Here is a 17,067-nt window from a genome sequence, read left to right as displayed (position 1 = left end):
GGATGGGAAGTCAAGACGTGCAGGAGGAAGCCAGGATCTTGGGCCTTTCAGTGTCCCTGGGATGTATGGGGCAGGGGGGGAATAAAAACAGCTTCACGAACATTTCCAAACACAGATAGTGCTGATAAAATAGGGAAATGAACCTACAGCGACACAAGAAAAGCAAGGGTGCAGGAAAGGCAGCCAAAGAGGCCACTCAGCTGTGTGAGGTCCCAGTGGCCCCGTGATGTCCCACTGGGCATGGCCCCACTGCAGTTCACCCCATGGCAGAGCGCTGGTGGCACGTCACTGCCCTGAGACGCGGGGCCAGCACCGCTCTGGTCTCATACACTCTTCTCCCCTTCCATGTGCTCCTTGGCTGGAGAGGGCTGCTTGTCCTGGCTGCCCTCGGGGCCGGGTTTGGCAGGAGGAGTGGGGCTGCTGCTGGCAGCAGGCAGGAGGTTGGCAGACTGGAGCACAGCCTCCGAGTGTTCGCGCGCCTTCATGCGCAGCGCGGCCACGCTGGCGGTGCGGTTGCTTTGGCAGCCATAGGTGGGCAGGAAGGAGAGGCCCATGGGGTCGGGAACGCAGCATGAGCACAGCGGGCTCCCTGGGGAGGAAGGAGAGAAGGCACCGTGACTGCTGGGGAAGAGCATGGAGACCATCTCTTCCCTCCATGGTCAGTCTGAAGAGGACAGAGATGGGGTTCACCTTTAGTGGGTACATTGACCTTTAGTGAGTACTCAGGTGTCCTCTGGATCACTAGGACTAGAAAACCCATATCCTGTCCTGCTGATCCTTCTGTAAGAAGGATCTTACACTGTGAGTCATCCAGGGTGACAAACAGAGTGCAAAAGGGAAATACAGACAGAAGGGAGCAGTGAAGCTCAGCTCACACATGAGATTTCCTCATAAGCAAGGCTCAGCTCATTCCCTCCTCTCATATCAAGCTGCTGTTCTGTGGCTGCCATCAGCCCCATGCTGGAGATGTCCCCTGCCCTCCACCTGCACACCGTGCTTGATCAATGTGGGCAGCAGCATTTGGTGAGTGAGTGTAGGGGTTCTGTCACTTATCTTTGCCTGTAAGATTAGAGCAGAGAGAAAGCTGAAAATATTCTACTTGTTATGATGACCTTCTCCTACCTCACTGTAAAATGAGATACTTTTCCTTGGCCAGGCACCTGTCAACTACTGGCACCATGTCTACCTGCAAGAGTCTGTTCTACCTTTATCCATTCAATATCTGTGCTGCTTAAGGGTGACAGCTCGAAGAGAACAGCCTCAGAAGTGAGCCAAGGCTACCTAAAGTTGCTGCTGTGATACAGCTTAAGAGTCCCTTGAGGAGAGATGGGCCAGAGCATCTCTATATCCTGCCATTTGGGACACATGGCTGGTCCAAGCAGGCAAGGAAACAGTGGAGAGTGGATGAAGTGATTCCTCTCTCTTGAAGCCAAAATCTTCCCTGCAACCCACTGACAGAGGCAGTCCTCACTCCACCAGCTGCCTTCCTGAGATGCAACCCTGCAGGCTCTTCCTCTGGTTTCTCTCTGATAATGCTGGAGCTTGGGCCAGTTCCCAAACAAGCACACCTGAAAGTGTAGGTTGATCACTGGGCAGTATATGCAGTCCATCCAAAAAGCCACACTGGTACCCAGCTTACAGGCTTCAGTTGAATGATGGAGAATGTGTCAGAGGAGTTGGATGGGGACACAGGGTGGGATGGCTGAGCTACTACTTGAATTTACTCTCTGGTTAGAAAAACAAACACCATTAGTCACCATTTTTCCAGGAGTCTTAGAGGCCACACCAACTCAACATCCTCATATGCACCCCCGGCAAAAGCCTGTCTTTTGCTGATATACTATCTTTCAACAAGAAACAGCCCAACCACACACATCCTGACACGATGCAGTATCTTCCCCTGATCTTTCCAAGCCAAGGACTTGCTTTAATTTCTGCAGTTAATATTTGAGTTAAATGGCTCATGACTAAGTGATGGAACTAATAACCTACAGAGTTTTACACTTCTGTTCTTGGTAGCAACGGGTCAGCACCCATCTGCTAGGAATAAAAGCAGCCAGTTGTTTGTTTTTAAGATGCTGGCAAGACTTTGCCACAGCAATTGTCAGAGATTTGTGGTTGCCAGTAACATTCAGGAAAAAGTATTCTTTGTATTTCAAAAAACAGCATCTACAAAGGTCAGCTTATTATTATAAATTGAAAGATCCCTTTTCTCTTGTAATACTTCTCTGATAAAGCATATGATCAGCAGACCAACATTTCCATGGGTCCAGGCATTTAAGCACAAGCAAGTTACAGCACTTGACTAAAATCATCTGCTTCTTTTGCTTTTAGCTCTAGGAAGCTCAATCTTGAATTCTGTGGCTGTTTTGATCAGGTCAGAAGGAGGGTTTATAATAAAATCTACTCAGTTGCACAACTTACAGTTTTTGCCACCACCAGCCATGCTCATAAAGTAATTTTTTGCCCTGTTGAATCACAGCCGCTGTTTTAACAGGAGGGAGGAGAGGCCCTTCAGAGTCTCTGCAGTTTGCAGCAGGTCTTTTGCACCAAGTCCCACTATCTTCAGGTTCTGCTCAGAGATGGGGGAGCCGGGAGGCCTGCAGGAGCATCAACTGCCTTTACACTGCTGCTTTCTAACACAAACTAAATGAGGCTTTCTAGCACAGCTCCTCAGCTCCCAGGCTGAGGGGAGGGCTGGCCTGTGGTGCCTAATGCAGGGCTGGGCACAGACATTGCTTAGTGAGAGGTGGGGAGAAGTGGAAAGCAGTCTTCCCCTTTTCAAAAAAGCAGGAATCAGTCCCATCCCCTAAGAACAATTTTCATTCTGCTGTTAGAGGAATAAAATATTTATCAGTATTCAGTACCAGCCTAAGCTCTTTGCTTAATAATTAGCCCTGATATTACCTAGTGGCTCTGCACGGAGGGTGCAGTTACCTGTGGTGGAAACTAAGCTATCTCTAGCAATAATTCACCCATAAACCATTCCTTTCATTTTCACTGAGGTTAACATACTGGCAAACAGCTCACACGTGAGAAAAAAAGTAAAGTAAAAAGCATCATTTTGTCCAGGGTCTAGCTAGAATAGAGGAGAATAAGATTTAGCCCTGTTCCTTTTTAATGTATGTTGTAAAGAAGGTTGACTCTACCTTACAATCACCTGAATCTGCAGATAATAAGTCCAGTGAAATATACTGGACTTTGCCAGCACAAAGTCAAGACCAACAATGGGACACTCAGGAGTCCAAGGTCTCCACCTGCCTGTCAGTCAGCCCACAATCTCCAGCAAAGTGACACTGACCAAGAAAGAGACACTCATAAATAGCAGGTAGCAGTGGTTTTTAACATCTTATTGCAGTAGCCCTAAGCCCACAGTGGGAAAGGAAGGAATTTTCCTACTTATTTTGAATTTTCAGAGGACTTCAGGCATCCAGCTCCCATCAAAATCAGTGAGGGTTCAGCCGTCAGCCCTAGGTCTTGGTCCAGCTCCCACCAACATCTGTGATAATCTGAGATTAGTTTAAAAGGATTTGTATCAAGTTGCTGCAATACAGACAGGGTATTGTTTGCTTTCTTTCAGGAACTTACTGCCTCCTGTACACAAAATTAAAATACACAATTAGGTTTCCATTAACTTACAGCAAATTCTGCTGGATTGATCTGAACCTCCTTCTATTCCTATATGAGATCATACTTTAAATGCCCAGCCTGAACATAAATACTTAATGTAATAAATACAGTCTGAAATATTTGATCCACTTGGCAGTTTAATTGATCTACTACAGAGACTGACAGGAAAAATTAAATTAGTTTTGTCTTGTCTCTGCCAACATCACATTTAAATTGTAACAATATTTGATCTACATTTTTCATTGTGGACTCTTTTGTGCAGTTCCATCGTATCAGGTGGGAAGTTCTTCAGTTTCAGGTGGGAAGAGAGGGATAGGAGTGGGACACATGCTGATACATAAATATCAATATAATTTTTTAAATATGTATTTTGTGTTTCAAGTCAAGTGCTTAAAGAACTTAATAGGTAGTCTTTTCAAAAGGATAACCCCACATTCATTTTCTCTTTCATTATTTGTGCATATCAGCATTTGATATGGACAGCTGAATGACAACCTGACATGGAGGGAAGGTGAGAAAAAATCCCATTTAACATCCTCATATATCAATGCATGCTGTTTAGTTTTCAGATAAAATATCATGTTTGATCTAATTGTTGTTATCTTCTCACAGTCATCATGTTGGTTTTCTTCAGCTCTAATCCCTTTCATGAGGACTGGAAGGTCAACAACAACCTCAAGTTCATAGTGTTGATTACCAGTGGGAGCTGATTCAAAGGGAGCTCCCTCTTGCACTTCACAGACGACACCAACACTGTCTATTAAAGTCTGAGTTGAAAGCAGGAAACACAAAAGTGGCTTTATCCAAATCTTCTTGAGCTCTGAATCAGGAAGTTCAGAACAAGAAAGGCATGAACTCAGTCCTGAAATGGAGAAGCATCAGATGGTCCCAGTTTAATTTGGGTTAGCCTCAAGGCTGCTGGAATTACACTAGAGGGTTTCTTCATCTACTGAGAAACTGGTTAAATGTGGAAGATACTCTGTGCTGCCCAGAGGCTGGAAGAGCACTTCAGAGGTGACAGCAGAGTCCAAATGTTATAATTTCATCTCTTTGCTGTGACCCCTATATGTCTAGTGGAAACAACAAAGAGCTGATGATCTGGCTCAGTTGCTCTATCATCAGGTCCCTTTTTGTCTAAATAACTCAACACTGGAACTGGAGGATTTCATCCTCCTTTATTTGTGTCAATAGTACTCTCCAAAGAAAAAAAAACCAAAATCAGGAGCCAGGACTTGCCTGTTAGGGCAGGAAAGCTGGCAGCACAGCCCACAAAAAAGCTGGGAGAACAGAACCAGTGCTTTGAATACTGTCAGCTCAGCAACCTCATCAACAGGAACCCCTGCCCAGCCAAGGTCCACTAACCTAACCAAGATTTGTCCTGGAGGAACAATAAAGACAGCATTCATTTCCTACCCATGACTCTTAGGGCTCCAAGTACCTGTCTATTTCCTAGTATTTGTGAAAAAGACCAAAATTCTCTAGCTGTGAAGTAAGGCAGTGCTAGAGCTGGGGACCTGTGATGGGAATCGAAATAATTTTCCCAAGGTGTGTGCATCTGCAACAAGCTAAAGAAATGTTTTAGATTCTCTGAAGTCAGAGTGGAAAAATGCCAAACAAACCCACTTAATATATTGACTATGCTACATGAGAAAAGTCAGTAACTCCATAATCAAGAGTGACACTGAAAATAAAGAACCCTGAGAGTTTTATTCCCATTCCCCAGTCTTACAGTAAACACTGGAGCTTCAATTCAGTAAACACCAGTTCAAGGGTGAGTTAGGTCCTTGAACACTTCTTTCATAGTGCTGGCAACGGGAATTGCCCAATGGAATTGGGAAAATTCCCTTCATCTTTCCATAATAGAAATTGAAATGTAATGGATGGGCAGTTCTAGTTATGTTCTAAGGTTTTTTCTTGGATACTGCAATTAAGCCTCCCTAATATGAACAGCAACCACAGCAGCAGCAAACCATAAAAGACCCTAATCAACAGTGCCCTGCAATGCCCATTTGGATGTGCATAATGCAGTCGTGCTTCTCTATCAGTGGCGTGGAGGTGCCGTGAAAACCAACTGAGCTATAACTTGTACAGAGCAGAGCTGTGGGTGAATTATGAAAGTAATTCCCTGGCAAGTGTAATTATTTCTCTCCTCATACACTTCACTCATCATGGGGTCTGGGGAAATTTCAGCGGAACGTAACAGACACACTCTTGGCCTCAGCCACCAGAATGGTAGAACACATCCGCTCAAAAACGGAGATTCTTGTTTACACCCATTAATAACATCTTCTGCATTAATGAATTGCATTCATGCTGTCATCCATTAAGAAGGTACTTTGAGGTCTCTCTCTGCACAGAACACTAGCTTCTCCAGATGACTCTATAGTTTTACAGCCCATAAATAAAACAAGTATTTTCCCTTCATCTTTGAGGTCTGCAATTAAATCTACTAAATGGACTGCAGATGCCTGGCTTACAGTAAGTGTTTCATCTTGGAGGATCATGGAACTGTTGAAGTTACCACAATGAAGTAGCATAGTTGTCAAATCAGGGCAATTTCAGAGAAAAATCTCACAGAAATTTCATCTCTGTGAGTCAACCTTTTTCCTAAGTATGGCCAGTGGTGAAGTACTAAACCCCTGAAGTAGGAAACATTGTATACCCCAGAAATTATGACCTTGCTAATTTTTCAAATGAGGAATTGTATTTCCTCACAGAATAGTACTCAGGGAGATGATACAGTAGTTAACAGATGCTCGCTACTGAGTACAGACTCCAATGTGCTAAACTTCAGAGAGGAGACAGGAAAAGGGCTGTTATATTACTGAACAGAGAATATTTGATAAAAATAGAGAAAAACTGTCCAGTGATAATACTCTTCTCCTGAAAAGTCTGTATTCTGAATAACAGTTTTCTTTGCATAGTATAGCCAGCCCATCTTATTAACAGAACATCCTGTAGTGTCGTGATGGAAAAGAAAAATCTCAGTTTTAGAGACAGCAGAGTTCATGGGGCATAGTGCTTAGGGAAAATAGCTTTCTTCTCATTCATCAGAGCAGACCTGGTCTCACACTCCAATAATATCCCCATATCCTAGAAGTGGCACATGCGGAGTCCAGAGCCACGAGGCAAGCCTAACGAGCACTTCACAGACTTTCCAAAAGCAAAGATGCAGGCTTAGTCCCTGCCCCAGACTAGGCTGTCTTGAGATTTCCTGCCTCTCGTAGACCAACTTCACCCTCAACTACTACATCCTTATACTACAAATTAGATCCCAGAACCATGTGACCTAAGCAATTTATGTAGCTTTGGAGACCTGGGTCTGGAGCCAAGCAAAGTCAGAGAAAGAGAAAAAGAGGTATTAGGTTTTTTACTAAAGATGGAGAACTCTCAGATGATGGAATAAAAATGGTCCCTGAGAGCATAAAATAATTATTAATTGCTTACATCACCATCATCAGTTGTTATTCACTGTATTGATTTTGTCTCCTTTTAAAGCATCAGTCAAGTATTATTCACCAACACCAGCGAAGTGTTGGCTCACAAGTCCAACAAAGCACATCTTGTCTCCTCAAAAGAATAAGAAAACAACCTACCCTTCCTAGTAGAACCTGGTGTGCTGAGAGTGCTCATTTTTTTTGCAGGCAGGTCTTGTGGCTGTACTGAAGAATATGATTCCTTTTTCTGGCCAGGATCATTCTCCCAATGATGGAAATACATATCTATTTACAAGATCCTCATAGAGGAGCTGCATTTGGTTTGACACTTGCATAGAAGAAAGCAGGGTCATGCATCCTTTCACAGTGAAATAATGCTTTGATTCTGGAGCAACTATTTTGCTTTCAAAAGCACAGAGAATTCCTGGTAGTTTCAAAGCATGGCTGGCACAAGACAAATTCTGAGAAGACTTCTCAATCATTTCACTCTTCAATAAAACTTGCAAAATTATGGAAACCTTTCTACTTGCTGGATTTTCCCTTATGACAAAGACAGTCATATTAAGGTTTTGTGAACACTGTGTCTCTATCCTTTCCTTCCTTCCCACAACCATTATCGTTTCCTCCAGACTGACACATGAGCTTGGTTGTGCTCTCAAATACACTGGTTTAAATGAACCATCATTCACCTGGAGTTTCCATACCGAGGGAAAACAAACTGTGCATTAAGCCTGTGATATCTTTGGTCCACTCAAAAGCTCTAGAGATTGTCCTGGTCACCAGTTAAAAGGACAAGAGCTCAGTGATTGCTGTGCATATCCCTACCCAAGCCCAAATGAATTACTCTTGGAGAAGTGGGGAAAGAGGAACTTGTGGAGATGAGCCAAGGAAGGAAGACACAATACTCCATTTATTAATACCACAAGAAAGATGTTACAATTATTCTCTCCTTGTATATATCAGATTTGGTCCCTCAGATAACAGTAAGTTCTTCCCCCTTCACCCCAAAGTCAGAATTTGACATTACTCAGACTTAGCAGCAGAGCTGGCAGCAGAAAAAAAAATAGGTTCCCTCAAAGCAGCAGCTCAGACTACCAGCTCCTTGCAAGGATAACAATACACTGACAGGCACAGGCAGCTCCTGGTAGGTGGATACACATATGCACAAATCTGGATCTCATAAAATCAAAATATACTACTTTATCCCAGTCCCCTTGCATGCACCTGGAGATTTCTAGTGCCAGGCAGGAAACATAAAACAGACATTTCAGGAATGAACTGCATGTATAACTGACAACATTCACCAAGACAATATGCAGGCATCGGAAAACTGACCTTTCCTTTACAAATTGCATAAATAAAAAATCTCTATTTACATTTGGGACCAGATTTTCAAGGACACTCTCTCTTAGTCTGTGCAACTGACTATTTAATATATACCAAAGATTCAGGAATAAAACTTTTTCTGCCCCTACATTGTAAAACTTCAATCAAGAAAAAAAGACCAAATTATTAGTTTCTCACTTTAGTGGATAAGTTTAAAAACAAAGAAAAGAGTATCAGGAAGTTTTCCAAATAAATAAAACTCAAAACAAACAAACAAAAACAATGGCAATAACAAATGTCCAACCCCAAACAAACAAAAAACCCTATCAGCTAAAAATACCAACCCCTCACAACAATTTTTTAATCTTTTTTATTTCATTTTGCTTGGCTTTGTTTATTTGGGTAATTTTTTCTTAAAATTTAGCTACATGTAAACATGAAACAAGTGAAAACACATATTGATGCATTTAATTTTGAAAATGTTCAAACCTAAACTTTAAGAAAATAAACCCTTTACTTTCATCTAAATTATTCACTGAACACAACCCTTTTCCCACGCTTTTCAACCTGTCTGGGACTACATTTATCAATGAACAATTTTTTTTTTTTTCCTGAAAGATTTCTGCTGCATCTACTCCAGAAAGGCTGTTCCTGCCTAATGGAAATTCATGACCCCAAGACTACACAGGGTGGAGATCAAGAAGACTCAGAAACTCCAAACAGCTGCTGCCCACTTACAGGCAACAATAAACCTTTCAGTTTTAGGGTTCAGGTCACACCTCTGTGTCCTTTCTTGGTTCAGAATTCCAGGTTCCACACCTACCAAAAGAGCAGGAACCGTGTGGTGTGTCTGGCTTGAGCTTTTCTCAAAGGACCAGAGGGGAGAGGGTACAGGGGGCAGCACACTGGACTTCACACACAGCTCAGGGGTTCCAAACATTTGCTGCAGGAATATACCTTGGCAGCACTGATTTAACTGGAAATACAAGGAGCATGAGATATGCCAGAGAATACAGTGAGCTGTATTAGAGGACATTTTTCTTTATAGTGGGAGGTCTTTAACTGAGAAATTTTCCTCACAAGTTATTACAGCACATCGGGACACGGAGTAAATGTATGTGCCTCTTTGTGCTTGGCAGTGCTATGAGGCTTTGCATCCTATAAATCTATAAATTGAATTCATCCTGCTTACACCCTTAGTCTTATAAATTGTTAGACTAAGAACAGCTAATGGATGAGTTAGTGATTTATTTTTAAAAGATGCATACTGCTGCTTTTTGGAAACTGAAAGTATATAGACACGAGATGTACCCTTCCTGAAGCCTAGGTCTCAGGTAATGAGGAACTACTTTGTATCCTCCCCTGTCCCCAGGAACATGCTTTATTCAAGTTCTCAGAGGGGACCTACTGTCCAAGAAGAGAAAGGTCTGGATTGTGCAGAGATGCACTGCAAAGGAAACCACATGCAAAGAGCGGATGAGGCATCAGTAATGGTGCCAGGTACTACATAATGCAAAAGGATGTATATAACTAATTTATTAGAATAAATTTAACTCTTAAAAAAAGCATATGCAACAAAAACTCTAAAGGAGCAAACCCTACAATGTCTTACTCCTTGAGAGAAAACCTGACCTCACAAAAAGTAGCTGTCAGAGTAAAATGAAGGAGTTTTGCCATGAAATACAACAGGAGACTCACTTTGGTACATGCAGCATTGGTCAGTGCAATTACTGCCAATCTAAATAGAAAGAGGGATCTACCATTTCCCAAAGGCTTCCCCCACAGAGGGCAGTGGGACCATGTCACTTAACTGGAAAGGGATGCTCTTTGACCTTACCTCCAAGTTAAGTAAAGTAATTTACCTTTTAGAGAGGCGACATGGGATAAAGCTTGTGCATAGGTGGCTGTGTTGAGAAGAGTCCCCGGCAGGCAGGAAGGGAAGAAAGGTCCTGTAGGACCCACTGATCGGCTCAGGCTGATGGAGAAGAGAAAACAGCTTCCTTACAAAACCAGAACCAGCTGATTCCATTTGTGCATACACAAACACATTGGTATCTCAGCATCCAACCAGATGTGACCCAGGCTGGACAACATCAGCCTCCCACAGCCACCAGCTTCTCAGCATCTCCACAGGGAACAGTGGATTGCACAAGAAACACTTCATTTTCTGAAGATGATACCTGTAGGTCAAGGCATAGCAGGAAATCTGTATGCACATACACACACACAAGGCATTGCACATACACACACACAAGGCATTCTTGCCCCACAGACAGGCAGCTGATATAATAATGTATTACTCTTACCTCTGCTGGATCTCCAGACCCTCTTTTTTATTCCTGGTTTGATCTGCTGGAGAAGGGGAATTTAAATTCCTCGCAGGAGGTGCCACCTCAGCCATGGTCTCCTTAGAGCCCTCTTGGTCAGAAGCACCCCTCTCTGTTTTTCTCCATTTTGCCCTTCGATTTTGGAACCACACCTGGAGCAGGAGAGCAGTCCTAGGTGAAATCCATGTTTAGCCAAATGGGAAGCAAGGAGATTGTAATTTGTCACTCTAATGAAATCTGTCATTTAGTATCTTGGCTAAATCTTCCTCTTATTTTGTGTTCCCATTGCTATTCTAGTTGAGTCCTAGGATTGCATTTGTATCTGTAATATTTCTGTGCCTGGAAAACAAGCTAGAAATGTCTAAAGACATTCAAAATGAGTGCCACAACAAAAACTTTAAAAGCAATAGTTTTGATATTACTGTGCCATTTAGCAAAGCATTTAATCACATGCAAGCCTTTATGAACACATTTAATTATCACTGATTTCTATGCTTTAACACATCTAAAAGCCTTTTTTAGGGACGGTGTTAAATACGCATGTAAGTATTCTGATGAAAACATATATAAGTCTCTAAATCAGCTGCTGCTAGAATCAGAGAGGTCAGAAATGAAAAGATGTGTATCTGGCCATCTCAACCAGCCCATTTTCTGGAGAGGGTTGAAACTGGCTGTTCTTCCTCTCATTTCAAGTCTGCTTTCAGAGGACTCAAAAGCTGATAGGTACTAATTTTGGAACATCATTCTGCAGTTTAATAATGTGGTTGTGCAACTGCCCCCACCTCACACCACACTAGGACCTCAGAATAAAACACCAGTTTCCAAACCTTTTTTTTTCCCCCCCTATGCAAAACAAATATTCATATACTTGATTTTTTTCACCTGACTATTAGTCTAAAACCTTTTTTTTTCTATTAACCTTGGAGCTGATATGCTGAAAGAACCATGTTTAAGGTGGAAAATGCCAAGTCTCTCTTGAGGTCAGGAAATTCACATTTTAATACATGAATTCAAGTATAGGCGAGATTGTTATTATTATTCTTCTCCAATTCCATTTTAGTTAGCTGCCTTTTAATTGCATGTATCAGCAAACATTGAATAATGATTTTATCTATATTCTAAATTTAGAGCAGTTAAATGCAAAGCAAAATGCAGACACTTTCTTGTGTCTTAATTGAATGAAGGTCACAGCTATAACAATATTTAATTGAGCTATTTTTCATTATCATATTTTAATGACTTTGCACTGACAGTTTGCCTGCTTCTGAGGAAAGAGCATGATGAAGTCGTTTATTTCCCTATTTAGTTATTGTTTGACAACATCATCTTCGATTAAGACTCTGCTTTATAGCACATTAATCATATTTGAATGAGCAAGGGGTATAAATGTAAACATATCTCCCATCCTCTGTGTTTCCTCATGTCCCTGCATGAAAGCAGGCTAAACAAATGCTTGCATCTATTGTCTGTTTGCATAATAGCCAACAACAAGGCTAAACACCAGTCCTCAGCAATCTAATTGTCACCACCCCTATCTCACCCTTGCACCTTTCAGGAAGAAGTTATGATCTTCCACTTCTGAATGCTCAATAATTGTCCCATTTATCTCAATTTGCAGTTCAGTCTTTAGGCACCAATAGCCAAAATGGCATTTTTTATTATTTTTTAAGCCAGTACCTACAATGCAGTGGTAAAAGGAGATTTTCATTTCCAAATAATAATCAGTTTAATTTGCCCACATATGACCAATGATTCATGTTCAGATTTAATAATCAGGATCACATAATCTGATTAGAGGAGAAATAATTTGTTTACAATCCCCAATTTACTGTGGTGAATTCCATTATCTCTCTTCAGCCATTGGGTTTTAAAAGATACTAACATGACCCTAGGGAACAAAAGGCAAGCTATTATATTTCCTACAATTAGATCTTTGCATAGTCTTAACCCCAAGCACCTAAATAAAAAAAAAAAAAAGAAATAGAAGAACAGCGTGCAGAGAAGCCCCATAAATAAAAACGAATGCATAATCATGTTCAAAAAATGGTTTGCAACTCTGTGGTGGATGCCTGAAGAGTTATAGGGATCCATCTCTGACAACTGCAGGACTGCTTTTCTTAGCAGAGCATGGACACATATATATGGACTGGATATGGAAAAAGAAACATATGGAAAAGAGAAAAAAATAAAAGGTGAGGAGAAGGAAGAAAGGAAGGGCTGGAAAAGTGTGGCTGTGAAAAGAGTAATCATGGCTAATGGTATTTATTGGATCATATTAAAGGTGTGGGAATTGCTCTGCAGGCTCTTTAGCTGCCTAAATTAAGTGTTTAGAAAGAAGGCAAAAGGGAGAAAAGTTGAGGAGGTGCAGAAGCTTTCTTCCTGGCAGCCGGGCTCCCTGCAGCTGACTAACCCCACTGCTCGACAGTGGTCATAGTTGCTTTGGAGAATCACGTCTCAGCTCTTTTCTCTGCACCACGCCCCCCCTCCAAAAGCAAGGAAATGGATGTGCATTGATGTAATTTAGTACCTTGGAGACGCGGACAAATTAGTGTAGAACATTATCACTAGTTAATTATGAATGACCGATTAATCAACCTAATCTAATATTCCACATTATGTTGATGTTATTAAAGTGCATCATGAAAATGACAGATCGTCTTCATTTGCGTTCTTTGGCCAAATGTGCACTCTGCAGTCATGATGTCAAATAAAAAAAAAATATTAAAAAAAAAGTTTGCCAGTTTGAATATCCGAGTTAAGTAATTCCCCAGGATGTTTACCTGCACCCTGGCCTCCGTGAGGTTGATTTTCAGAGCCAGCTCTTCCCGAGTGAACACATCGGGGTAGTGGGTTTGAGCAAAAACGGCTTCCAGGGCCTCGAGCTGATGGAGGGAAGGAGAGCAGAGATCCATGAGGGATCCGTGAGGGATCCGGCCGCCCCACAGGGGTGTCTGCTAGGCATGGATGAGGAAAACGGGGCCCCCGCGGCAGAGGGGCAGGCAGGACGGGGCTGGCACGGCACGGGGCGTGCGGGAAGGAGGCTGGGAGCTGGCAGGGAGCAAGGATGGTGCAGCAAGCCGGGGGCAGTGGGTGCGGAGGCCGGGCGCAGGCAGAAGTGGGCTCCTACCTGCTGCAAGGTGAAGGTGGTGCGGTTGCGGCGCTGCTTCCTTCGCAGGAACCCGTCGTCGAAGTCGCCGGCGGAGTGACCTCCGAAGGGGGCCGCGCCTGCGGGCCGAGAGCCGTGTTAGGGGCCTGGGGGCACAGGGCCGGGGCACGGGGCTGCTCGGGCGGGCAGCGCTGCCCCGTCTCCCCGGGCTGCTGCTGCGGGCACCGTGGGCTTCTGCCGCCCGGACCTCACCCCGTCCCCGGAAAGAGTATTTTCCGGGCCATTTGTGCTTTAAAAGGACGAAGAGAAGAAGCTTTGACACGGGCGTGTGGCCGGCAGCTGGCAAAGGCCGTGTCCGTCTGCCGAGGGGGCCCGCGGAAAGCCCTGCCCGGACGAGGAGGCAGCGGGGCCGCCGGGGCAGGTTCCTGTCCCCGCACCCCGAGCCGGCCCCGTCTGCTCGCCCTGGCTTCGGGGGAGAACGTGGGCACGGGGCTCGGTACAGCCCAGCGCCGGAGGCTCGGCCACGGCTGAACGGCCGGGAGTCGGCAGCGGAGCTGGAGGAGGCCGCCCTGCTCTTCCCCGACCGGCCTTCGAGGGCCCGACTGGAGAACCGGGGGTTTGTCCCCAGACGGAGGTCGGGAGGGCAGATGGGCCACCGGGATGCTAACCATGTCCCATGGAGCACACCCTGGCCTTCGTGGCTCTCCCAGTCACACATCATCCCTGCGTGCCCGTGCTGAAATGTGTCACTCCCTTTCTGTTCGTGGACAAAACAGGCTAAAAAAACCACAAACAAAACGAAACAGACCAAAAAAACCCACTCAAAACTTAAACCAAAGAAAAAAAGAAAAAAACCAACCAACCCCAAACCAGAAAAAATTAAAAAACCCAAACCAAAACCCACAAACAAAACCAAACCAAAATAAACCCTCACAGAACAGAAAACTACGCGAACCCCAGAAGCATTACTGAGTGTCCCTGTGACCCCACTCGCAGACCTGCCCCTGGACTGCTCTGGCGTAAGTGAGCTGGAGGTCACCGCTCATCTTGCAGCATCATTTAAAAGATAGACACGGCCCCGAGCCCCCTCCTCGCACAGACCTTACTCCGTGTGGGCCTGGGAGAGGCTCATCAGAGAATAAAATACTGTCCAGTGAGCCCCAGAACGCGGTCTCTTCCCTGGGGCACCGGGCCTTCCCGGGTGCCCAAACGCTGGCCAGCTCTGAACAGAGCTTTTCTGTTTCTCTTCTTTGGTTTGGTGATGGGTGGGTGGGGGGCTTTGGACGGAGGTGTATATATATATATAAATATATATATATCTATATATAGATAGATATAGATATAGATATAGATATAGATATAGATATAGATATAGGTTTATTTTTTTTTTCACTTGTGATGCCCAACGCTGTTTTCAGGCTTTGGCAGGACAGATCGCCCCTTCCCCCGCTCCGCTGCTGCCCGAGCCGGGAGAGTGAGGGGCCGGCCCCGAACATCGGCGGGAGAGGCTGCAGCCTGCGGGGCCCCTCCCGTCTCGGGCCGCCAAACACAGGCACCGGAGAAACAAACACACAGCAAACAAACAAACAAGGAAAAACAAGAGCACATTTCCAAAGCTGTCTGCCAAAAACTAGCAAACAAAGCCGCCTCAGAGCTTGGCGGCACCGGCGGGAGGGACCCTTGCACTGTCCTGCCCAGTCTGGTTCCCCTGTCCCGCCCGGAGAAAACTTTGGGGAGCGAATATTCCAGCTGGGATGCACAGATCGGCTTGGGTCTGCTGGCCCTGGGAAGCCGTGTCAAAGAGCGGCTGACCCTCCCCTGAGGTGGGATGAAACCGCTGGACCACTTCTTCCTGCCAGCGCCGCCGCAGGGAAAGCCCCTTTCTCGCCGGGGGATGCCCGTGCCAGGAGCGGGGTGGCCGGGCAAGGGGATTTTCCGGGTCCGGGTCGCTTTCTCCGCCGTGCGGCCGTGGGAGCGCCGGCAGTGGCCGGGCACGGCGGGACAGCCCGCCGGGGGCTGGTGCTGCGGGATGCTCCGCGCACTGCGAGTAGCGGCCGAAGGGACAGAGGACAGAGGGCCCTGGGCATCTGCGGGGGTGACACGGGGAAATCCTGAAGGCTTCCAATTTTTTTAAATAGGAAATCAACAACAGCAACAATAATAACAAAAATAAATAAAAAAACCTCTGACCAATAACAAAAGCATCCTCCCAAGTATTTATTTTCCGCCTTTTTTTTTTTTTCCTTCTGTTGTACCTCATTTTTCCCCATCCTCCCACAGAATGTTTGTAAAATAGCATTAAAGATTTATGCAGTCCCTTTGGCTGGAGGGAGGAGGCGTGACCACGTCCTGAAAGTGTCCCGATTACAGCCATGACACCAACATCTGTGCTGGGAGGGGAGAAAAGCATCTCTCTCTTAGCCTGAGGCTCAACTGCGGGATCACTATCCACAGAGGGGAGGCAGGTGGCAAAATGACGGGGGTGGGGGTGTAAAACCAAGACCTTTCCAGTAGGAATCAAATTTAAAAAAAAAATAATCATGCAATCCTTCTTTCCTTCCTGTGACAAGAGGGGAAAGCTAGGAGGGAGGAGGGGGGTAGGATTGTATTTTCTTAAGGAAAAGGATGCTATTTAGTTGTCTCTATAAATTTGCATCTTATCCCAGCACGTATTTGTACGTAGCAGCCGTGGCGCAAGTTCGGCCACAGTTTCTCCTTCCGTCCCCAGCGCACCCCGCGCCCACCACAGACAACTCGAAGTTCGGCTCTTGTACTTACACACCTTTGTGGGACAACACTCACCCTCTAGCTGTGGCGGGCAGTGGAAGTAGAACATGGCCCCGCGGCTCGGTGGGCGCCCGCTGCTCGCAGCTGCGAACCCGACGGCGGCCGGGACCGGGGCCGCGGCCGGGGCCAGCCCGCGGGGCTCCCGCGCACCCCCCGCACAGACGGAGCGGCACCAGCTCCACAGTCGGGCACCGCGACGCTTCGCCGAGGTGCCTCCTGCAGACCTGAGGACACAGAGGGAAAGAACAGAACAGGTGAAGAGCCAGCGGAAAACTCCTGAAGAAACTCGTCGATAACCCTAAAGCCCATCCCAGAGGAAGAAGAGAAATTAGTGTCTAACCCTGTGCAATGAATTAAAAAAGCCAAAGGCAGAAAACTCCGTGGCTGGTGTACAGTAATCAGAATCAGCAAAACTTCGTGGGGGTTTTTTGGGTGTTTTTTTTTTTTTTGGTGG

The 17,067-nt window shown here is 45.1% G+C and overlaps 1 protein-coding gene across 1 annotated transcript; it reads right to left on the bottom strand.

Moving 5' to 3' along the window:
* Positions 1–323: 323 nt before the first annotated feature.
* DRGX (dorsal root ganglia homeobox) lies at positions 324–16,662 on the bottom strand. The gene is made up of 6 exons (XM_066190610.1): positions 16,629–16,662; positions 13,848–13,945; positions 13,501–13,602; positions 10,700–10,872; positions 10,256–10,368; positions 324–589 (listed from the first exon to the last, which is right to left on the bottom strand). The coding sequence occupies exons 1-6, from the start codon at positions 16,660–16,662 to the stop codon at positions 324–326; spliced, it is 786 nt and encodes a 261-aa protein (XP_066046707.1).
* Positions 16,663–17,067: the final 405 nt, after the last annotated feature.

Source organism: Chamaea fasciata, unplaced genomic scaffold, assembly GCF_029207755.1.
Source record: "Chamaea fasciata isolate MVZ Bird 193981 ecotype frontalis unplaced genomic scaffold, bChaFas1.0.hap1 SCAF_9, whole genome shotgun sequence".
Taxonomy (NCBI): Eukaryota; Metazoa; Chordata; class Aves; order Passeriformes; family Sylviidae; genus Chamaea; species Chamaea fasciata.
Note: the sequence above shows the minus strand (reverse complement) of the source record. Positions and strands in the feature narration are given on the sequence as shown.